Source organism: Gavia stellata, chromosome Z (assembly GCF_030936135.1).
Source record: "Gavia stellata isolate bGavSte3 chromosome Z, bGavSte3.hap2, whole genome shotgun sequence".
NCBI classification, from domain to species: domain Eukaryota; kingdom Metazoa; phylum Chordata; class Aves; order Gaviiformes; family Gaviidae; genus Gavia; species Gavia stellata.
In genome coordinates, this window is record NC_082637.1 from 81,491,000 (window position 1) to 81,509,589 (window position 18,590).

Sequence of the window (18,590 nt, forward strand, 5' to 3'; positions counted from 1 at the left end):
TGGTTCTTGTCTGACTGACTGTAGTCTTTCTGTGATACGTAAATTTCACTAGCAGTCTCTCTGAACATTGGGGTAGTCTAAGACATGCAGCCATTTATATGTAAGCCCGTATAGTGGGTTTACTCAGGCTTGCCAGCCTTCACTGCTCAGGATGGTAGCAGGGTCTTGTTGCGAGTCACAGAATCATTAAGGTTGGAAAAGACCTGTAAGATCATCAAGTCCTTCCAATGGCTGGAAGAAATAGTGAAATGTATTAACAGGTGATACAACAGATAAAAACATCACAAAAGTTGTCTAAAGTTATATATAGAGATGTGCTATACATATATACAATATATCTAGACCTCTCTATAGCTACATATAGTCTACATGTGCCTATACTATTAATAGATATAATATACATATGTTATATATTACTATATATCCATATATAACACCCATAATATAGATAGATATAACCTGCATGTATTGATAGTTATTTATCTATAAATTATATTTGGAATTGGTTGCTAAGTATTTTAGTGTTTGCATAATTCTCATGTTAACCTTTCTACGTAGAGTTAAATATATGTACATGTTCAAGAGCAATTATTTCCCTAGATTTTTTGTATATTGCTCATCACACTGGAATCTCAGTACTCCCTAGATCATGAACTTCAATGGAAAAATAGATTAGGTCTCCAATTTTCTTCTGAATCCCACCTTTTTTCATTTTTTTTCTCCTTGCATTATAAGAAGCAGCTGGTACGTTGCTATAAAAAAGAATACCTCCAGGCACAAACAAGAGATTTTGGGCAGTAAGACAACAGAAATTGCATTGCATAGGGCCAGGTCTCTTCTGTGGGAGGGCTGTGCTGTGAAGTGACATCTTCTAATTGTGATCAGGCTGGCATGGAGGTGTGACAGCAGCTGGGACTGAAGGAGTTCCACAAACCAATGCATTGTCTGTCTATAATCCCTAATTGGTCCCTATCATCCATGATGGTTTGGACTGGCTATGCTGATAAAGGGTCTAGGACTTCTTGTTTTTCTGAGTTTAGAGAAGTGGATTTTTCCACCATGAAGTTTCTTCCAAAGCCAGTGTAATTGAAGTGGATGATAGCCCTAACCCTGGGAACTACGTGTTCATATAGTTTACCAACAGCATGAGGTTTTCCAGCAATTCCAGGACTAATGTCTTGTGGAGATTCCTCAACAAACATGTTTTGCTGTTAATGTACAATGTATTAATTCTCATTACTTATAAGAACTGGCTTGTAAACATGCAAAATTGAAAGTGCTTCATTTTTGCTGAGTCTGATATTCATAGGTGAGGCTTCCCCCTCCTGATTCACAAATTAAGTAACTTTTAAAATATAAACTTTTCTGGTGATAAATTTAGTTACAATAAAGTAAGACTTCTTGAGAAAAAATATCCTGTAATGAAACTAATCAAGCAATTATGGTTTGAAAAACATACTTGGAGATAAAATCCTGACCATGTTGTTGAGATCTGCCCATTTACAGTGGCAGGTGAGAATTTTACCCAGCGTGCTAAATGAGGATGTTAGGTTTGTCAGCTGTCGGATACCTTCTTTGTTCATTGATGATATTTTTGTAGCACGACTAGCAAAGATACCCAGCTTCTTTTATAGAGTGGCCACCATCAAACTATAGGACAGACAATACTACTATTAATTATGCTGGTTACTTAAGCTTGTGCAGACTCAAGGTTTCTTCTTTAGCTGAATTTTGATAGTTTCATATTCCAAATGGTTTTCTTTTAAAAATCACTGGAGCAAACAGTACTCTTATGTAGTTTAGTTGTATTCCTCATGCTTTCACTGATTAGTCCCATTTCCATAGCCTAAATAAATAAATAAAATAAAATCTCTGTTGTCTTTTGCAAACAGGCTAAAACAGTTCCTAAAGGAGGCATTTTGGACAATGGCTACAGAAAACTTATTTTATAAAAGAAACACAATGCAGTACCTGGAACTATTTTTTTGCTAGTTTTGGAGACATACGTAACCATTCAAAGCATAATACTGCACAGGTTCCTGTTCTCCAACATCCTCTAATATGGACAAACATTACAAAAATCTAAAGACACAGATACTAGTTGGTTTCAAAATATGAATTAGCTCTGGCCAAATTGAGAAGACTTTTGAAGGGTAAGAAGGGATGCTTGTAAGAGAAGGGAAACGCCCAGGGCATTGCTGGCAGATGACAGCAGGGTATTTCTGAGCACTGACGTTTTGAGTAATAAGCTTTCTCAAAAAGAGCTGTAAGTGTGGCTGTGACACCACTTTCTTTAATGAACATGCGTCCTCCTCCTCGTCTTAAGTATTTCATCCCTTTTCCAAACTAAGCATCACCTTCCTTTGTGACTTTGGGTGCACGCTGGTGCTCCCGCATCCCCTCAAGTGAAACGCATGGTGTGAGGACGTGTGTCTTCACCAGGGGTGGTTCTCCTCAGAGACACATGTCTCCAGAAATGCTGTCAATTTAGGAACCTGTCACAACAGAAAGGGTTGTAGCTCACTCTTTGGGAAAATTAACATTTCCCAGTTTCAGTAACTTTGTGGCTTCTGTTCCCATGGAAACAAGCAGGGGCTTGCCACAGACATTGTCTTGCTTGCAAGTAACTGTGGGTTATCAAGGAAGATCTATGATGCACTAGATGACTGAAGATTTTGGGCTTAGTTTTCTTATCAAAATGCTAGCTTTGAGCTCAGTAGAAGCATTTTTGGAGTCTGCTCCTGTAAGTTCCCACCTTAAAGTTCGTACATTGTTCTATTCTTTGATTTTCTCCAATATCAGAGATCAACAGAAATGGTTGTTGGGTTTTCCTGTGTCAGATACCAGTCTGCCTCAGAAATAATTAAAATGCTGAAGCTCTTACGTGCGGTGCCAGAAAGCACCGGTCTGACTTACCGAGCTTATTAGGTTGAGTACTCCACTATGTGGAACAAAAAAGCAGACCTTTCCAAAAAGGTGAGTATGAGATAAGAAATACCAGAGTGGGAGGCAGATAAACAGAGAAACTTGAGAAAATAGTGAGAAAAAAACAGTGTCCAGTCTCGCTAGGTAGCGGTCTCAGTATTGCAGTTAAACTGGTTTTCTGCTCTGGCAATCATCACAGGAGAAGAGATGGTAAGGCATTTTGCAGGTATTGGTGAGGTGTGGTTCTTTCTTACTTCAGGAGAGAAAGGTTAAGTGATTTGCCCATTTCCACACAGAAGATAAAGGCCAGAAAAGGAGCTAAGTCACAGCCTTTCAGGCTCCCAGTTTTGTAGTCTGTTGGCTACAACAGCTTTCCAAGTTTTCTAAATATTTTCTAACCTAATAGCAAAAAAAAAAAAGGGCAAAAATCACAAAAGTATATCCTTTCAGTTATTTGATCAACATTGTTAAAACAAAAGCAAATAAAATTGTTTTCCTTTGTAGGATTTTGAGCTGAACAACGAGCTGAAAATGAATGTGTTAAATTTGCTGGAAGAAGTTTTGAGAGACCCTGACCTTCTGCCACAAGAAAGGAAAGCTACTGCAAATATACTGAGGTAGATACATTTCTAATAATTTAGTATGTTAACCATAGCATGTGAAATAGGGGATCATGTATCATAGAATTCACATGGTTTGTTTTTTCTCCAGGGTATTTAATTTTGAAGGATTACTAAGTGTTTTATTAGCTACAAAACAGAGTGTGTTTTAAGTTTCCTTCATAAAAATACCTGTATTATTAGAAAATTTTGCTGCAGAACAGCTGGCAGCCATGGGTTCAGTCTTTATACAGTAGGAAGAAATGCTGCCCAGTAAAGCAACAAGACCACTCACTATAATACCTTGAGGAACTCCTATCTCAATAATGAGCCACCCACTTTGCTAAGCTCACGAGAGGCTGATGATAGCCTAACATGTCATGACATCCTAATGAGACCATGCTTGCACCTTCCTTTTTGTTGACACCAAGTCCAGAGTTCTTTGGATAGCTTATAGAAAGGAATCCTTCTTTAATTGTTGCCATGAAATAAAAGACCTTTAAGCTTCTGCATAGTCAGGACTATTTAAATTATGGTTAGGACACCTTATTTTGTTACTTAGGGTTGGTATTACAGAGTTGAGCATTTATCAGTGAAAATAATGTTGTCTACTAAGTGTGAATATTTTATAGTAACTGATTTTCCTGTAAATTGTTCTACATTACTAAGGAGCAGTAAACATTTAAAGACTGGGCAGTTGTTAAAATAGGACACAATGAAAAAACACAGATAAATCTATGACATGCTTTGTTAGTATTTTTGTAAGTATTCTGCTGGAAAGCCAATAAGGGTGCAATAAATGCAGTGTGTCTGACTTTTCTAAGACCGTTTGACAGGTTTCCCCATCAGATACTTACATGAAAAAGAATGTTAGAAGAATGAGGGGAAAGTTGTTCACCTGGAGGGAAAAAAGTCAAATGAAGGATAAGAAACAAAGATAAGTTCTTAATAAAAGCACTTCATGTTAATGGGATCCTACTTAATTTTTACATAAATAAACCTCCTTTTAAATTATACTGCGTGTACTGTTACTCAAAGTAAAAATAGTAAGTTTGTTTCATGTATTTCCTTGGAAGAAACAGCAAGCAAGAAGAGCAAAAAGGATTAGGATAATGGGTTTTAATAATAAGTGTGATAGCAAAGGTTCTGTCAGATTGCTCACAGTGGGAAAATTACCTTAAAACCTGTAGCTTCTTAAGAAAATATGAGAAAATAAACCTGGATTGGCTGTTCCTGGCAGACTAATGGAATAGATTTGCAGGCCTTTAACATACAAGTTCATTAGCAATTTGCTGTATCCAGTTTCCAATTAGCCAATTTCCATTAGCTGTTGCATCAAAAAATGGGACCTTGGTAATTACTTGTAAACTGTGAGTTGCCCCCATTTGCATCCTTTTTCTGCCATTCTAAGAAATGGTAGGTGTTGTTTGTCCTCTCTTTCCTTCTAGCACTTATTACTTTAGTATCTGAGCACACTATATATGGATCTGAGCACAGTGTTTCTGGAAACTATTATGGCACTTTATAAGCAGGCAAGTAAAGCACAACTAAAATGACCTGTCCAAGTTCTCAGTGGGAGTTTCTGTTGGAAACAGGTAGGGAATTAAGATTTCCTGAGATACGGTCCTCAGCCAAGCCATGTTTCATCAGGGTTTGCAGCTATAAACCCTAATCCTGACAGATTTTTCGAGCAACATAGTTTGATTTTAGATTTGGTCATACAGAATCATAAGTATTTGGTTACATCCCACAAATTAGCACTGGAAAAAGAGCCACTGGTGGCTCAGTGTGCAGGACTAGTCCTTTTTACTGAATGCTGCATGGATGTCCCACTTTCCTTCAAAATGAGGAATGAAATTTAAGCCATGGCTAACATTGGTTATCAAAAATCCTTTATTGCTTTTCAAGACTGGCAATGCTGCTAATGTATATGCATGCTGGACAACATGTATCTCAAATAGTTCAATACTCATTCAATTTCAATTAAATTTCAATACTATTTCAACGCTAAGTCCAGTAAGCATCAGTGACACAATATTGCTGTCCCAAGGGTTCAGAAAACTGCTATGTTCCATTTTCTGTAGCAACCATATTTCAGTAGCAGCTGAAATTATTCCTATGTCCTATCTGTGTGTTTATTATATACACAAACTGCCCATAAACTTTCAAACAGAAGTTGTTGCATAAGTAAACATTCAGATAGGGGCTGTTGCATAAATAAAACTTTCATAATTTAAACTGTAGTTAAGCTGCAGTCAACGAGACATCAGGATATAGTGTCCAAATTAAAAATGTTATCGCATAAAACAAACTGTCCCAAAGTCTTATGTGGAGCAGAACTGTAATCTGAAGCTCTTGGGCTTGTTCTCCAGCCACACAGGAGGCAGTTATTTGTCAAATTCATTAACAGTTAGCTAGTAAGGAGAAATTAATTCTACAGGAAGGGGAACTGCTTCAGTAACCTTGTAAGAAAGAGTGTATTGGAGCAATTCTGATTTTGGACAAAAAAATCATTCAGCAGGGACGAAATACACAACTGTGTCATATATATCCTCCTTTCGCTGAAAGACATTAAACAAGACCGGTCCCAAAACTGAGCCCTGGGGGACTCCGCTTGTGACCGGCCGCCAGCTGGATTTCACCCCATTCACCACAACTCTCTGGGCTCGGCCATCCAGACAGTTTTTTACCCAGCGGAGAGTGCACCTGTCTGAGCCACGATTCTACAGCTTCTCCAGGAGAATACTGTGGGAGACAGTGTCAATGGCTTTGCTGAAGTCCAGGTAGACAACATCCACAGCCTTTCCCTCATCCACTAGGCGGGTCACCTGGTCATAGAGGGAGATCAGGTTGGTCAAGCAGGACCTGCCTTTCATGAACCCGTGCTGGCTGGGCCTCATCCTTGGTTATCCTGCACGTGCCCCGTGAGCGCCCTCAAGATGAACCTCTCCATAATCTTCCCCGGCACCGAGGTCACATTAGGAATATTTATAAGCTTTAGAAAACCTGATCAAGTTGCTAGTCCTAAGCAGTGGCCTACTGTCCCATGGAGTCTGTGAACACATGCTTCTGGCTGCCTCAGGAACCATCTCAGCTATTGGGGCAGTGAGCAGGAATCCCTCTGGTCCTCCACTTCTCAGCTTGTTAGTGGATTCAGATGTGGAACCAACACCAGACTGTTCTTTGAAAACTTAACTTTTTAATAATTCAGAATACAAAACTGAGGAATAGTTTCTGTCAGGAGGGTTTAGCTTTTCTGGCAGTTTGAAAAGGTCCTTGCTCAGTTCTGGAACTGATTTCATGAAGAATGAGAAACCAAAATAAGCAGAAGAGACAATATCCACACACCTGCATCTTATCTGACAATGCAATTGTATGAACCCAGTTGGCCACCAGTTTTCTAGTGCAGAAGAACAAAGAAGTTTTTTCTATATTTGCAGTAAAAACAACGATACTGCTTCTGGTGCAAAAAGAGGACATCGTGACATGGAAATTTTTCTTGCCTGGACATTCTTGCCTGATGCCTCCCGTGGTGCCATGGCTGGTTGTGGAAGTAGGTCAAAGCAAACATGGAACATGCTCTTCCCTAAGCTGGGAGATTTATCTCTATTACTTGTTTCTGAAGATTATTATTTATTGTAATAGGGACAGCCAAGACTATGTTCCTCTTGACCAAGAACTGCTAAGCTCTAAGCAAATGCTCCCATACTGCGCCAAGACGTTGTGAAGAGGCACCATGTTCTGCACCAGTGTATCTCTCATATCATTATTTTCTTTATTTCTGCATCAGGCCACAGATTTTTTATCATTTTCCAACATGGCAGTTTACAGTCAATGTTCTGAATGTTAAGAGAAAGCCTGTAATGGAATGAAATTGTTTCTTGAGTTCCTTGAACCGTCCGTACGTTACAATAACAGGGTGAGGGGAAAGGGATTTCCTCTCTTCATTGACTTAGAAAAAATTCTTTGCTGGGACCCACTATGTCTAACTGAAGCACCTAACCATGAAACAAACTGTAGACAGCTAATGAAGCACTCCTTCCAAGGTAACTGCCTATCACGAAGGGGATTCTGTCCACCAAAATTGTCTAAAGTTAGGCATCCTGACTGTTCCTCCAGAGATCTTAGAAGATACTTTTCTTTCTCAGACAATTACAGAACACAGGCAATGACTTGCGGAGATTGTGAATCCCACCCTGGATGTCCTAAAGGTGTCTAGAGTCTTTCTTGTAGAAATGTGTAGAGGTGCTCCGAGGTGTTCTGTTCCTCTTTTGGTTCATGTACCAATGTCTCGTTTGGAGAAATGATGCTCAGCCCATCACCACCACATACCCACCTCCTTGGAAAGATGTTATCTTTTTGGTTTTCTTCTAGATGGAAGGCTTTCATCTAATACTACTGAGAGGAGGAATATAAATTACCCACCTAGAACTGAAGAGCTTTTTTACTGTTATTAGAAATCAATTTGTTTGAAGATTTTTGACAGCATATTTTAATGTGAAAGCACAGATTTGTCATAACTGGAAGTTTTGATGAAACTTTCATTCAAAAGGCTTCTCTGGGACAGGATGAAAATGGGAAGGAGGGGTGAGCCAGTTGACATGCCCCTCATGAAAATAGTCACTCACCCAATTGCTAAGTGAGTGTCATAAAATAAGCATTTTATTTGTTCTGAAGAGGTGCCTGCAGTTCATGTCTAAAAGGCCTTGGCATATCAAAACACGTAGTCTGTCAGAATTCTGGTTTGCCAGTAAGCCTTCACTGTAGGTCTTGGCTTCCTCACATTTCAGTTTTTGTCGTCTACTCTCATTTCTGTAAAGTAGAGGAATTCAGAGTGAGGTTAGAAAAAGCATTTCTTACCATAAATTCAATGTTCAAACAATCATGAAAGAAAGTTCATGCTTTCTGAGCCTCTGTATAGTTATATTCCATGGACTGTCTCCTTGAAGGATATTGGGACAAATGTCTCTGTTTACAAATTGACCCAGCCTTTGAGTGTATGTGCGCATATGTGCATATAAATTTCTTGGAAAATCAGTCCCTTTGTTAGCAGAGATTAGGGGAGGAGGAAAGGTTGGTTTGTATTCTGCAGATACTATGGTCAGATCTGGGAAAGAATATGAATGGCAAGGAAAGTGTTTATGAGAGATACTGAGCTGCTTCATGCCTTCTTGAGTCATCAGACAGAACAGCTGGTATTTCTTGCATGACAAGATTTTTGTTGAATGGACTGACAGACTTTTCTCTGCAGGGTAAAAAAGCTTCTTTTTCTTTTTATGCAATAGCCATTCTGAAAGCTAGGCAAACCTACCAAAGTATGTTTTGCTTGAGATTTTATCAGCCTTATTTACTAACCCCTGAAATCTAGATAAAACCTCATTGATGGTGAAGCAGAAAGGTGTAAAGTTCAGACTGAACAGCAGTGAATAACTTTGATAAATAGTCCTATCTGGAGGAAAAAAGGGTGGTTCAAGAAACAATTCCTTCTCTTTCTTCCCCAGAATAAATGTAAATGAAATCCAGGGATATGCAGAGGTCAAAATTTGATGAATGACAAATTTTCTGCCTTGCATGATCTCACCAGACAATACATTTCAGGCTCTATAACTTACATCAGCTTTTAAAATATTTAAAAAATATTTTATGTACCATAAAGGAATGAGGAGACAGATGTTAATATTTTCTGCTAGAAAATTATTTTAATATTTGGACTGGCCAAGCATGAAGAATAGTTTAAGTGAGAGAGAGATCTAATCTTAGCTACTGATGCTAAGAATTAAGAAGTTATTTCTTACATATTTAATTCCTTAATTTGTAAGAATAACGATGGAGGTGTCACCCCATTCAGTCCTCCCTGAGAGGAATACTGTTAAAAAGTCCAGCAGAATCTCTCCTTACCTTTGCTTTCTCTTGTAACTCTTTTCACATGGACCTGTACTTCTTACCCAGCTTCCAGGAGGCTCTCCAAGAAGTGTAATGGGAACTGCCCAAGCAGAACTGATCAGCTCAACATCTCTTCCTAAACCTTGGTTGAGACTAGGTAGCTCAAAGCTGACAACAGTGCAGACTGAAGTGGAAGCCACTATTGATGCTATAAAAAAGTAGTTTTATCCAGTCTAGAGATGCATTGTCCTCTGCAGATTTAAACGTAGAGCATTTATGGATAAAAGGAGAATTTTTTTCATGAGACCACTGTGTTAGAGGAAAAGCACCAGTCACCTCTTTAGAGTGAGGGATTGAAAGTCTACATAAAATGTGAGACATCATGTTAGAGAGTATCAGGAAGCAAAGATGGGGAAAAATTAAGTATTTTCAGCCTTTTAAGAATCTCATGTGTCCTATTTTATTTTGTATTAAGCAAATACAATCATTTCTGTATCAAAGATGAGAACTTCAGACAATATAAAGTTATATGTAAGGAACTCAAATTATGACTTGACAAGATTACTGAGAATACTTGAGGCAGAAGGGCAAGCCCTCTTTTTTTTATCGCCAGGAAGCACATGCTGTTGTCATACGATGAACAATACCTTTCTGCAGGCAGGCAGTCATAAGATCCAGCACAAAATAAGCTGCTCATGAAAGACAGTTTGCCAGTCTATTTAGAATTACTGAGGCTGCACACTGTTATTATCTGGAGAAGAACCTTAGGGTTCTCCTGAAGAAGTAGACATTCAAGGCTTCGCACAGCTTGCCCATCAGACATAAGGTGTTTCCAACTCCTATGAAGAAAGGGGCATTTTGTGTGGATTTGATGGGCTGAAAATGAAGGCAAGGAGGCTTCTTATATCCTCTCTCTGTGTATCTGCATTTGATTTTAACCTCCAATTTGGCAAACCAAAAGGAAACAACAGCAACCCACAACAGAAGAACCTAGTGTACTGAGCATTAACACTTCCTCTCCACCCACATAGTACAAATTCCATATCTTACACTCATAGCTAAAGTCTCCAGGCAGTATAATCCTTTTCTTTTAACCCTTTCCCCAGCCGGTAGATGGTACTACAGAGTGCAAAAACAAAAATTGGAGGAACCATGAGAAAAGTCCACTTGCTGTGCTTTCTGGAATGATCAGTAGAACTGGAACTTCTTTGAAAATGGTCATCTGAACTTTCCTTGAAAATTCAGCTGAGTACTCTACAACTTCTACAGAAAGTCTGTTTCAGTGCTCACCTATACTTGCAGTTGCAAAATTGAACTTAATGTTGAAACCATATCTCCCCTGATGCAAATCAGTCCAGTGACTTCTTGCCATATCGTTGGTGTCTTTATAGGCAGTCTTTTACATACTGACATACTGTTCTTTCTCCCTAAATCTTCTCTTTCCTATATTATATAAATTCAGTCTGTTCAAGGTTTCTTTGAGTCTGTATTTTCCAAATGAAGAGGTAAGATCTTAGAATTATGTGCAAGATACTACATCAGGGTAGATGAGGTTTGATTAATACTTAACTACTGCTGCTGGGTTCATTTTTGACTCATTACTCTGAAATAACCCTAACATTCACAGGTTTTCTATAGCAGAATTGGAAGCATGGTTTAACATTTGTATCACTAAAAGCAAATCAGGTACTTGCTACCAGTAAAATCTGCTTGCAGTTTGTTGTCTATTTCCACAGTCACAGCTCTTTGTGTGGGACACTGAATAGGACAGCATCGTGCCAATAAACAAGAACACTTCCCAGTGAATCACTCTTTTATGCATGCCTATTTTGCTGTCTTTCCTTCACTTCTCAAATGTTGATTTTTCAAACATTTCCCCAAAATATCATTTAGCACAGTAGTTTAAAAATCAGAGAAAAGGCTTGAGATGTAATTTTCCACCTTTAGGTTTCCTAGGATTATTCAGGATAGAGAGCTTCTGATTAAATGTTATTGTTATTGTCTTGTGTTTTTGCATTGCCATTCCAGTTCTTGAAAAGGGAATTAATCTTTGTCCACCAAACTTCTTTGCACTAAAGTTAGAGTGGGGTAGATGTAGAACCCTTATCACTATAATCAGCAAAAAAGTACAGTAGTTATTGTCATTGACCATTCTACAGTATATGCTGTTCTTAGTTCTGAGATTTTAAGTCTCTGTGACCATCATTTTGCCTTACATGACTCTGATGTTATACCATTTTGTACACTTATACTTAAAACAAGACATTAGATTTGAGGTACCAGATTTTTTTTCTTTACATCGTCAATTGCAGTCTTAGGATTTATCTTAGATAAACATGATTGCCTATCTGTGATAAGGTTTTCTCATAACTATAGACAATTTTATTTATATAGGATGTTCTGCTACTTAATTTTTCAGAGCCCTTTCTCAGGATGATCAAGATGATACACATTTAAAAATAGAGGACATCAATCAGATGGTAAGTTCATCTTGAAATTTAAACATAAATAGTCCTATAGAAATGTTGTGGTTTTAAGTCAATAAAATGTAGCACAACTGCAACTTTACAACTCTGGACAGAAATACTGTCCTTTTATGTCAGGAATGTACATTTCAGTTTAGAGAAGGTAAGAATTTGGAGCCTGTATCAAAGATGAATAGGTCAAAACTTCAGGATTTGGATTTAAATCACATGATGAAAAAAAAAAAGGAGAGGTATTTGTATATATGAAATGGTAAGTGTCTGCCATCTCAGCTGCCATCAGAACCATAGCTGGCCTTGGCTGACAATGCCCATCCTCCAGACTGTAGTCACCACCATCTCATAAGTGCATTTATTAATCCGAGTAGGAGTGTGGGCAATGAACTAGGTGCAGAATGGTTATGTGGAAAGTAAAGCAGAATACACAGACTTTAATTGTCTTACGTACTTACTCATGACTTGGTATGTGCCTGTTTTCCTACGATTTTCCAGCCTGATGTTTACCCTTATGCTGTTAGCAGTTTTTCTTGATTCTTATTTCTTTATAGCAAAGAAGTTAATTACAACTCTGTGTGGAAAGTTCATATGAAGTTCTTAATACCCTGTGCTTTGAAATGTCCTTTGATGCAGGCAGAGCTCATTAAGTGTTCTCTTTATTTTTGCAGTCAGATTGTCCAAAACCAGAGTGCTTTGAGACTTTGTCGGCCATGGAGCTTGCAGAGCAAATAACTCTTTTAGATCACGTAATTTTCCGAAGCATACCGTATGAGTAAGTGTTCTCCTACGAGTGACTGAAGTGAGTACGGTGGGTGAGTTATTGGCTGGCAGTGTTAGGCCCTACACTAATTCATGCTACTGACAAAAAGGTTTGCATACATAACAGGATAGCATCCTTTGGCTGTTTCTATCATTGCCTCTGACTCTACTATAGTTTGATCATGTTTTGAAAGACTGAGCTCTTTGCTAAGAAAAAAAATCTGTGGACTAAGGCTCTGGGCTAATGAAGGGTGAATATAGTATGGAAGTGCTGAGCCTCTAGGGAGGGAGTGTCAAATCACCTTCATTCATACGGCAGTTTAACATGGAGATAATCATGTAAGCTGACAAGACCAATTTCAAATAGGGTCAGAAAGCTGAAAACTAGGATAGGGGGATTGGGGGAGGGGATTAAAAGAAAAATAAATCTTCTCTATAATATTTACTGCTTCAGACAGCACTAAAAATGGTATAGTGAAATGCTGGAATTAGTGTAAAGCTGTGTTATTAGCTTCTAACAAAATGAGGTATACTTGAAATCCACTTAGGCTATGGTTACAGACAGCGACTCTGTACTGTGTATATTAAGGCCATTTTTGTTTGTTTTTTCTCTTCCCTCAATTTCTAGAGAGTTTCTTGGGCAGGGCTGGATGAAAGTGGATAAAAATGAGAGAACACCCTATATTATGAAAACTAGTCAACATTTTAATGATGTAAGTATTCTTAAATATGGATTGCTTTCTAGGAACTCTATTGACACTGTCCATGACCTCTGGAACAAAAATGTCTTTTTTTTTTTTACAATGTGATGTAACTTCTTATCTGGTAGTAACTGAATGTTACAGCCTTTTTGTGATTAATCTTTTAAATCAAAGCACATGAAGATTCTCATTTTCAAGCATTCGTACTCAGCATTTCAATGGCAATTTAATAGAGCAGAACATTTTAAACTGTACTACAATGCCTTGCTGCTTACATAAGAAACTAAATTTTCTCCAGAGAGTAAAAATATAACACCGATTCTATTTAATGGATTGTCCTTTGTACCCCCAACCATATCTTTGCTCTTTACCATTTTCCTTGAATTTTACTGAGAGACTTCACAATCAGTTTTATTTGTGTTGGCTTGGAGATACTCCCCATTGCATCTCTTGCCCTTTCTTCATATCGTCATCCCCCCCCCCACTTCCCTACAACACTGTTCTCAATACACTTTCTCTGGTTTTATTAAGAGCCATGAGTTCTGTTGTGCATTAGTTTTTTCTGCCTTGTTCATTAAATAATTATATGTTGAAAGGGATTATATTTAAATGTCCTAAATTTCTTCCTCTTTATTTGGTCAGATGAGTAACCTTGTTGCCTCCCAAATCATGAATTACGCTGATGTCAGCTCCCGGGCTAACTCAATTGAAAAGTGGGTAGCAGTAGCTGATATCTGTCGATGTATGCACAATTATAATGGTGTGTTAGAAATCACATCAGCCTTGAACAGAAGTGCAATCTACAGACTTAAGAAAACTTGGGGTAAAGTATCCAAACAGGTAAGAAAGACATGATTACAGTATGGTTTCTAGATTTCACTTGTCAGTGTGTTCAGAAAACAACATGTTGAGATAGGATTCCTCCCATGAATATTTCTACTTTTACAATACTCTGACTATGTGCTGGAAACATCAAATGGTAATGGTATTTCATGTCAAAGTATTTTGTATTCAGCTTACCCTTTTTTTGGTATCATTAATTAAAAATCTGTAGGAACTAAGTGATTTCAATGGAATTAGCAGGTGCCTAAGCCTGTGACTTGAGCCTGAATTACTGAAATATTTGAGAAAACTACATTTAGATATTTTCAGATATACACATGTAGGTGGTTACTAGCTACAGCTATCATCAACTCAGGTGCCTAAAATAGGAGCCATATTTCCCTGCCTGTACAGAAAGTTGGTAGAAAGGTCAGCATTTCCTCCCAAGGTGCTGAGTTTTTTGATACCCAGTAAGAGACCGTAGACAACCAGACCTCTTTCTCATTTAGGTGCCTAAGTTTAGATGCAGTGAATACCTCCCTCTAACCCTTACCTTGCTGCTGATACTGTCAGCAGCATGGCTGAGCCTGTGGGAATGGCTGCCAGTAACAAAAATAAGACACACAAAGAAAGACTAGCCAGGATGAAGAGTATCCAGTCTTTTAAAGGGAGTTGGACTAGATGATCCTTATGGGTCCGTTCCAACTTGAGATACTCCATGATTCTATGACTTTATGTCCTGTGTTTTAAATGGTTTGGAGAAACTGATTGATTTAAATCTCAGCTTTCTGATGTTTGAAAAAAAAGTGAGTATTTTAGTATGGTGGAATAACAGAGCAAGGAAGTCAGTAGGACAGAGCCAATCACTTGTAAGTTAGGCAGTATTTGGTTACAGGATTTACTCCAGCTAATGAGAAGATTTCACATTGCCCTTTTTAGATCTGGCTAATTGACATACAAAAGGTGGGCTTTTGTCATTGCATTTCCTCCTCTGTCTGTTTCTGTAGCTTTTGCAAAGCGTTCAAGCAGCCCGAGCAATGAAATCCACTTAGAATACATTCTGACTGCACTGCCTGCTTTCTCCAGTCAGCTTTTTCTCAAATGCTTTATAGCTGGTGCTATGTTCTTTTATTTAAAAATATGCTAAAAACCCTTTCGGTACAAACTGTTATATAAGAGTTTACCTCCAAAAGTTTTATGTTTAGAATATTTTTGATTTTTTAAACTTCTCAATTTAAAAAAAAACTCAGCAGGCTAATGTTGTTGCACAGTTCTCCAGTACTTATTGGAAACGTAATCTGAGTGTTTCATCAGCCTGCTATTTAGAAGAAAAAGAAAGTGTCTCCTACCTACAGCTTTCTCTTAATTGGAAATTCAGTTTCAAAGATGACAAATTTCTCATGATTCTCTAGACTGTCTCAAGTCTATAGCATAAATAGACTGAAAAGCAAATTTATTTTGCTTACGAAATAACCAGGCTCTGATGTTGCCCACTGAAAATAATTTGTGTAAGACAGTAATATATTTTCAAATAGATATTCAGCTTTTATCAGAAACTTTGAGGCAAAACCAGCTTAGTGCAAGCTGCAAGACAGTGAACATGCTTTACTGTCACCAATTTCAGTAAATGCAGCCAAGGATCCTCAGCAACATGTAAGATCAAGTCTCTAATATTCTTGTATACACAGTAAACTGAATTGCTGACCATTAATTTAATGAACTTGTGTTTTTTCCTGAATTTGCAGGCTAATAATATTAGCATAGATGCAGGTTCTGTGTATCACTCAAAGGAAAATCTTTAAAGCTGCCTAATCTCCATTTTCAGAAATACGCTAGGAACTACAATGAAGTTAAATTCCTGATGCTTGTGTTACTGCTTTTGAAAATGGGGTGAAGATGCTAAGTGAATTACACCTTTTCTAAAATCTAATCCCATTTATGTGCAACAGCAATGACATTTGTAATGCATTTTCTTTCTAGACAAAAGCTCTCATGGACAAGCTTCAGAAGACTGTATCATCTGAAGGAAGATTTAAAAATCTTAGAGAAACACTCAAAAAGTATGCTTCCCTACACCATACAACTGTGTTTTGTTATAAGCAGTGGATAGTACATGTTAAAGATGAATTGGCTTTGATTAAGCTTTAATAATTAATATAATATTGGATTATATTTTTACATAATAACCTTTTAAATTCTAGTTTTATTCTATTTAGCATTATTGTTTTGCTGAATATCTCATGATTTAGTACCCCTGATAGATAAAAATAACATCTCCAGAGAATTACTGAAACAAACTAAACTACTATTCTATGTGAATGTTCCCTGTTGGGGTTTTGCTTACATTGATAAACTTTTTCAATAAGTGTGAAGCCAGGTTTATAAATAAAAGTTCTTATTCAAGAACAGGATTCCAAAGAGTCCTTGTTCCAGATAAGAAGAGAATGACTTAAGAATAAGCTTAAGTCAGATCAAAGATCCATTCACCCCTTCATCTTGTTTCTGACAGTGGCCAGTAGCTGATGAGAGGAATGTAGGAACAGGTCAAGCGCACAGTGATATTTCCTCTCCTATACCCTCCCAGCCTCCTGTAGTCTGCCACCCTGGAAAACAGCCTGGTTTTTTGTACAGTAGTCCTTGAATAATTTTTTCTTTAATTGATTTGCCAGATTGTGTTTGACCATATGTAATTTTGGTATCCAAAATATGCTGTGACAAGGGTTGTACAATTTATGTTTTGACTCCAACTGTATGCATACAAAACCTCTATTTTTGCAAGTTCTGTAATTAGAAGTAGGCTTTCCAGGATTCAGTGGTACAATTATTTTAAATGATCTTAGTAAATTTTTACTTTAAAAACATTGTTGGGGAGCTAATCACTTTTTTAAAAAGGTTTTAACTCACAATATATAAACAGGTACTTTTATACACCTTTCAGTTAATATATTGCTTGCCTATGTACAACAATCATCCTCACAATATAAAAAATACCCAGAATGAAATGCACTGCTAAGCATAGTCAGTAGTCTGCCTAAGTTAACAGTACAGCCATCACCCTGCATTTTTCTTATGCCAGAGATTCAGAAAACCCAGTTTCCTACTTTTTCTGTTGAGGCAAGAATCAGTGAGCATGGAGCAGTGATTATTGTGTTAGGGAAGCAACGATCGTTATCCCATTCCTGCTGTCCCCCCAGGAAAAGAAAACCCCTATTATCTAGGGTCTGTATTCACAGTTTTCCAGATCATCTTTGCTACCTCTCTGTCGTCCTCTTTCTTCTTTGTGTTCACTGTTGAGAAGGCCTGAATAGACTTTGATAGAATGGTACATACATACATACATACATATACACGCATATACATATGTATATACATGCATATATACATGTGTATGTGTATATATGCATGTATATACATATATGTGTATATATCTCCACATGCACACACACACGCTCACACACATGCATACATGTACCCTTGCTATGCTAGGATGCTTACATGACTGCAGAACACCAACTGTGCAGAAGCACATCCATGTGCATGTTTAGTTTGTGTGTAGGGTCTATTTCAGGGATCGTCTGTCAGGCAGGATTGAAGTATGCTTGAAGGTGTTCTCTGAGTCCAGAGTTTACCTGTCCTTTCTCTCACTCCATCACATTACCATTCTAACTTCTACTAAAGGTTATCTGCCATTAATATTATATATTGGACAGGATACACTCAATTTGTCACACACGGAGCAAATACAACCTAAGTGGAGTCAGAGAATCTGTTTGTCTTAGAAATGAATGTAACCCATTGATTAGAAGTACGTTAAGTCATAAAGAATTTGTGTGAATTATGAAAAAAATCAGTTTGTAAATTCAGCTACAGGCAAATATGCTGATATCTTGTTTCACAGTTGTAACCCACCTGCCGTTCCCTACCTTGGAATGTACCTGACAGACCTGGCATTCATTGAAGAAGGAACACCAAACTTCACTGAGGAAGGCCTTGTCAATTTTTCCAAAATGAGAATGGTAATTTTCAGTTCCTTACATGCTTTCCAACAGGTGTTTAATTGTGTGAGTTAATTACTGATTTAAGTACAGCTCCTTTGAATTTAACTTCTAAGATTTAACTTCTAGGACGTACAAGTGTTTGGCACCATGCAAGATAGGTAGCTATTTGAAAGCAATTACTTGAGCCAGTCTTCTATCACCACCTTCTGGTACACTGAGTATTTTTACAGGCTGAATTTGCCTCCAATTTGCTCTTTGAGAAGTGACAGAAAAAGCAGCTGTCTGAAGCTCGTGAAGGAGCAACAAAAGGCTTTTTGAAATAACCAAAATTAAAGGAATGTAGTGATTCACCAGAAAGCAGTAATCACAATCTTCTTTCCAAGTGTGCTAGGGTCTATCTAAAAAAGCATTTTAAAGTTGATT

At 37.7% G+C, this 18,590-nt stretch overlaps 1 protein-coding gene across 1 annotated transcript in view; it reads left to right on the top strand.

Moving 5' to 3' along the window:
* The window catches only part of RASGRF2 (Ras protein specific guanine nucleotide releasing factor 2), a 128,359-nt gene that overhangs the window by 108,507 nt on the left and 1,262 nt on the right, over window positions 1–18,590 (top strand). Inside the window, exons 19-25 of the mRNA XM_059833965.1 lie at window positions 3,430–3,542; window positions 11,827–11,887; window positions 12,556–12,659; window positions 13,275–13,359; window positions 13,990–14,187; window positions 16,150–16,229; window positions 18,068–18,185. Coding sequence (XP_059689948.1) covers window positions 3,430–3,542; window positions 11,827–11,887; window positions 12,556–12,659; window positions 13,275–13,359; window positions 13,990–14,187; window positions 16,150–16,229; window positions 18,068–18,185 — 759 coding nt within the window. The remainder of the gene's footprint in view (window positions 1–3,429; window positions 3,543–11,826; window positions 11,888–12,555; window positions 12,660–13,274; window positions 13,360–13,989; window positions 14,188–16,149; window positions 16,230–18,067; window positions 18,186–18,590) is intronic.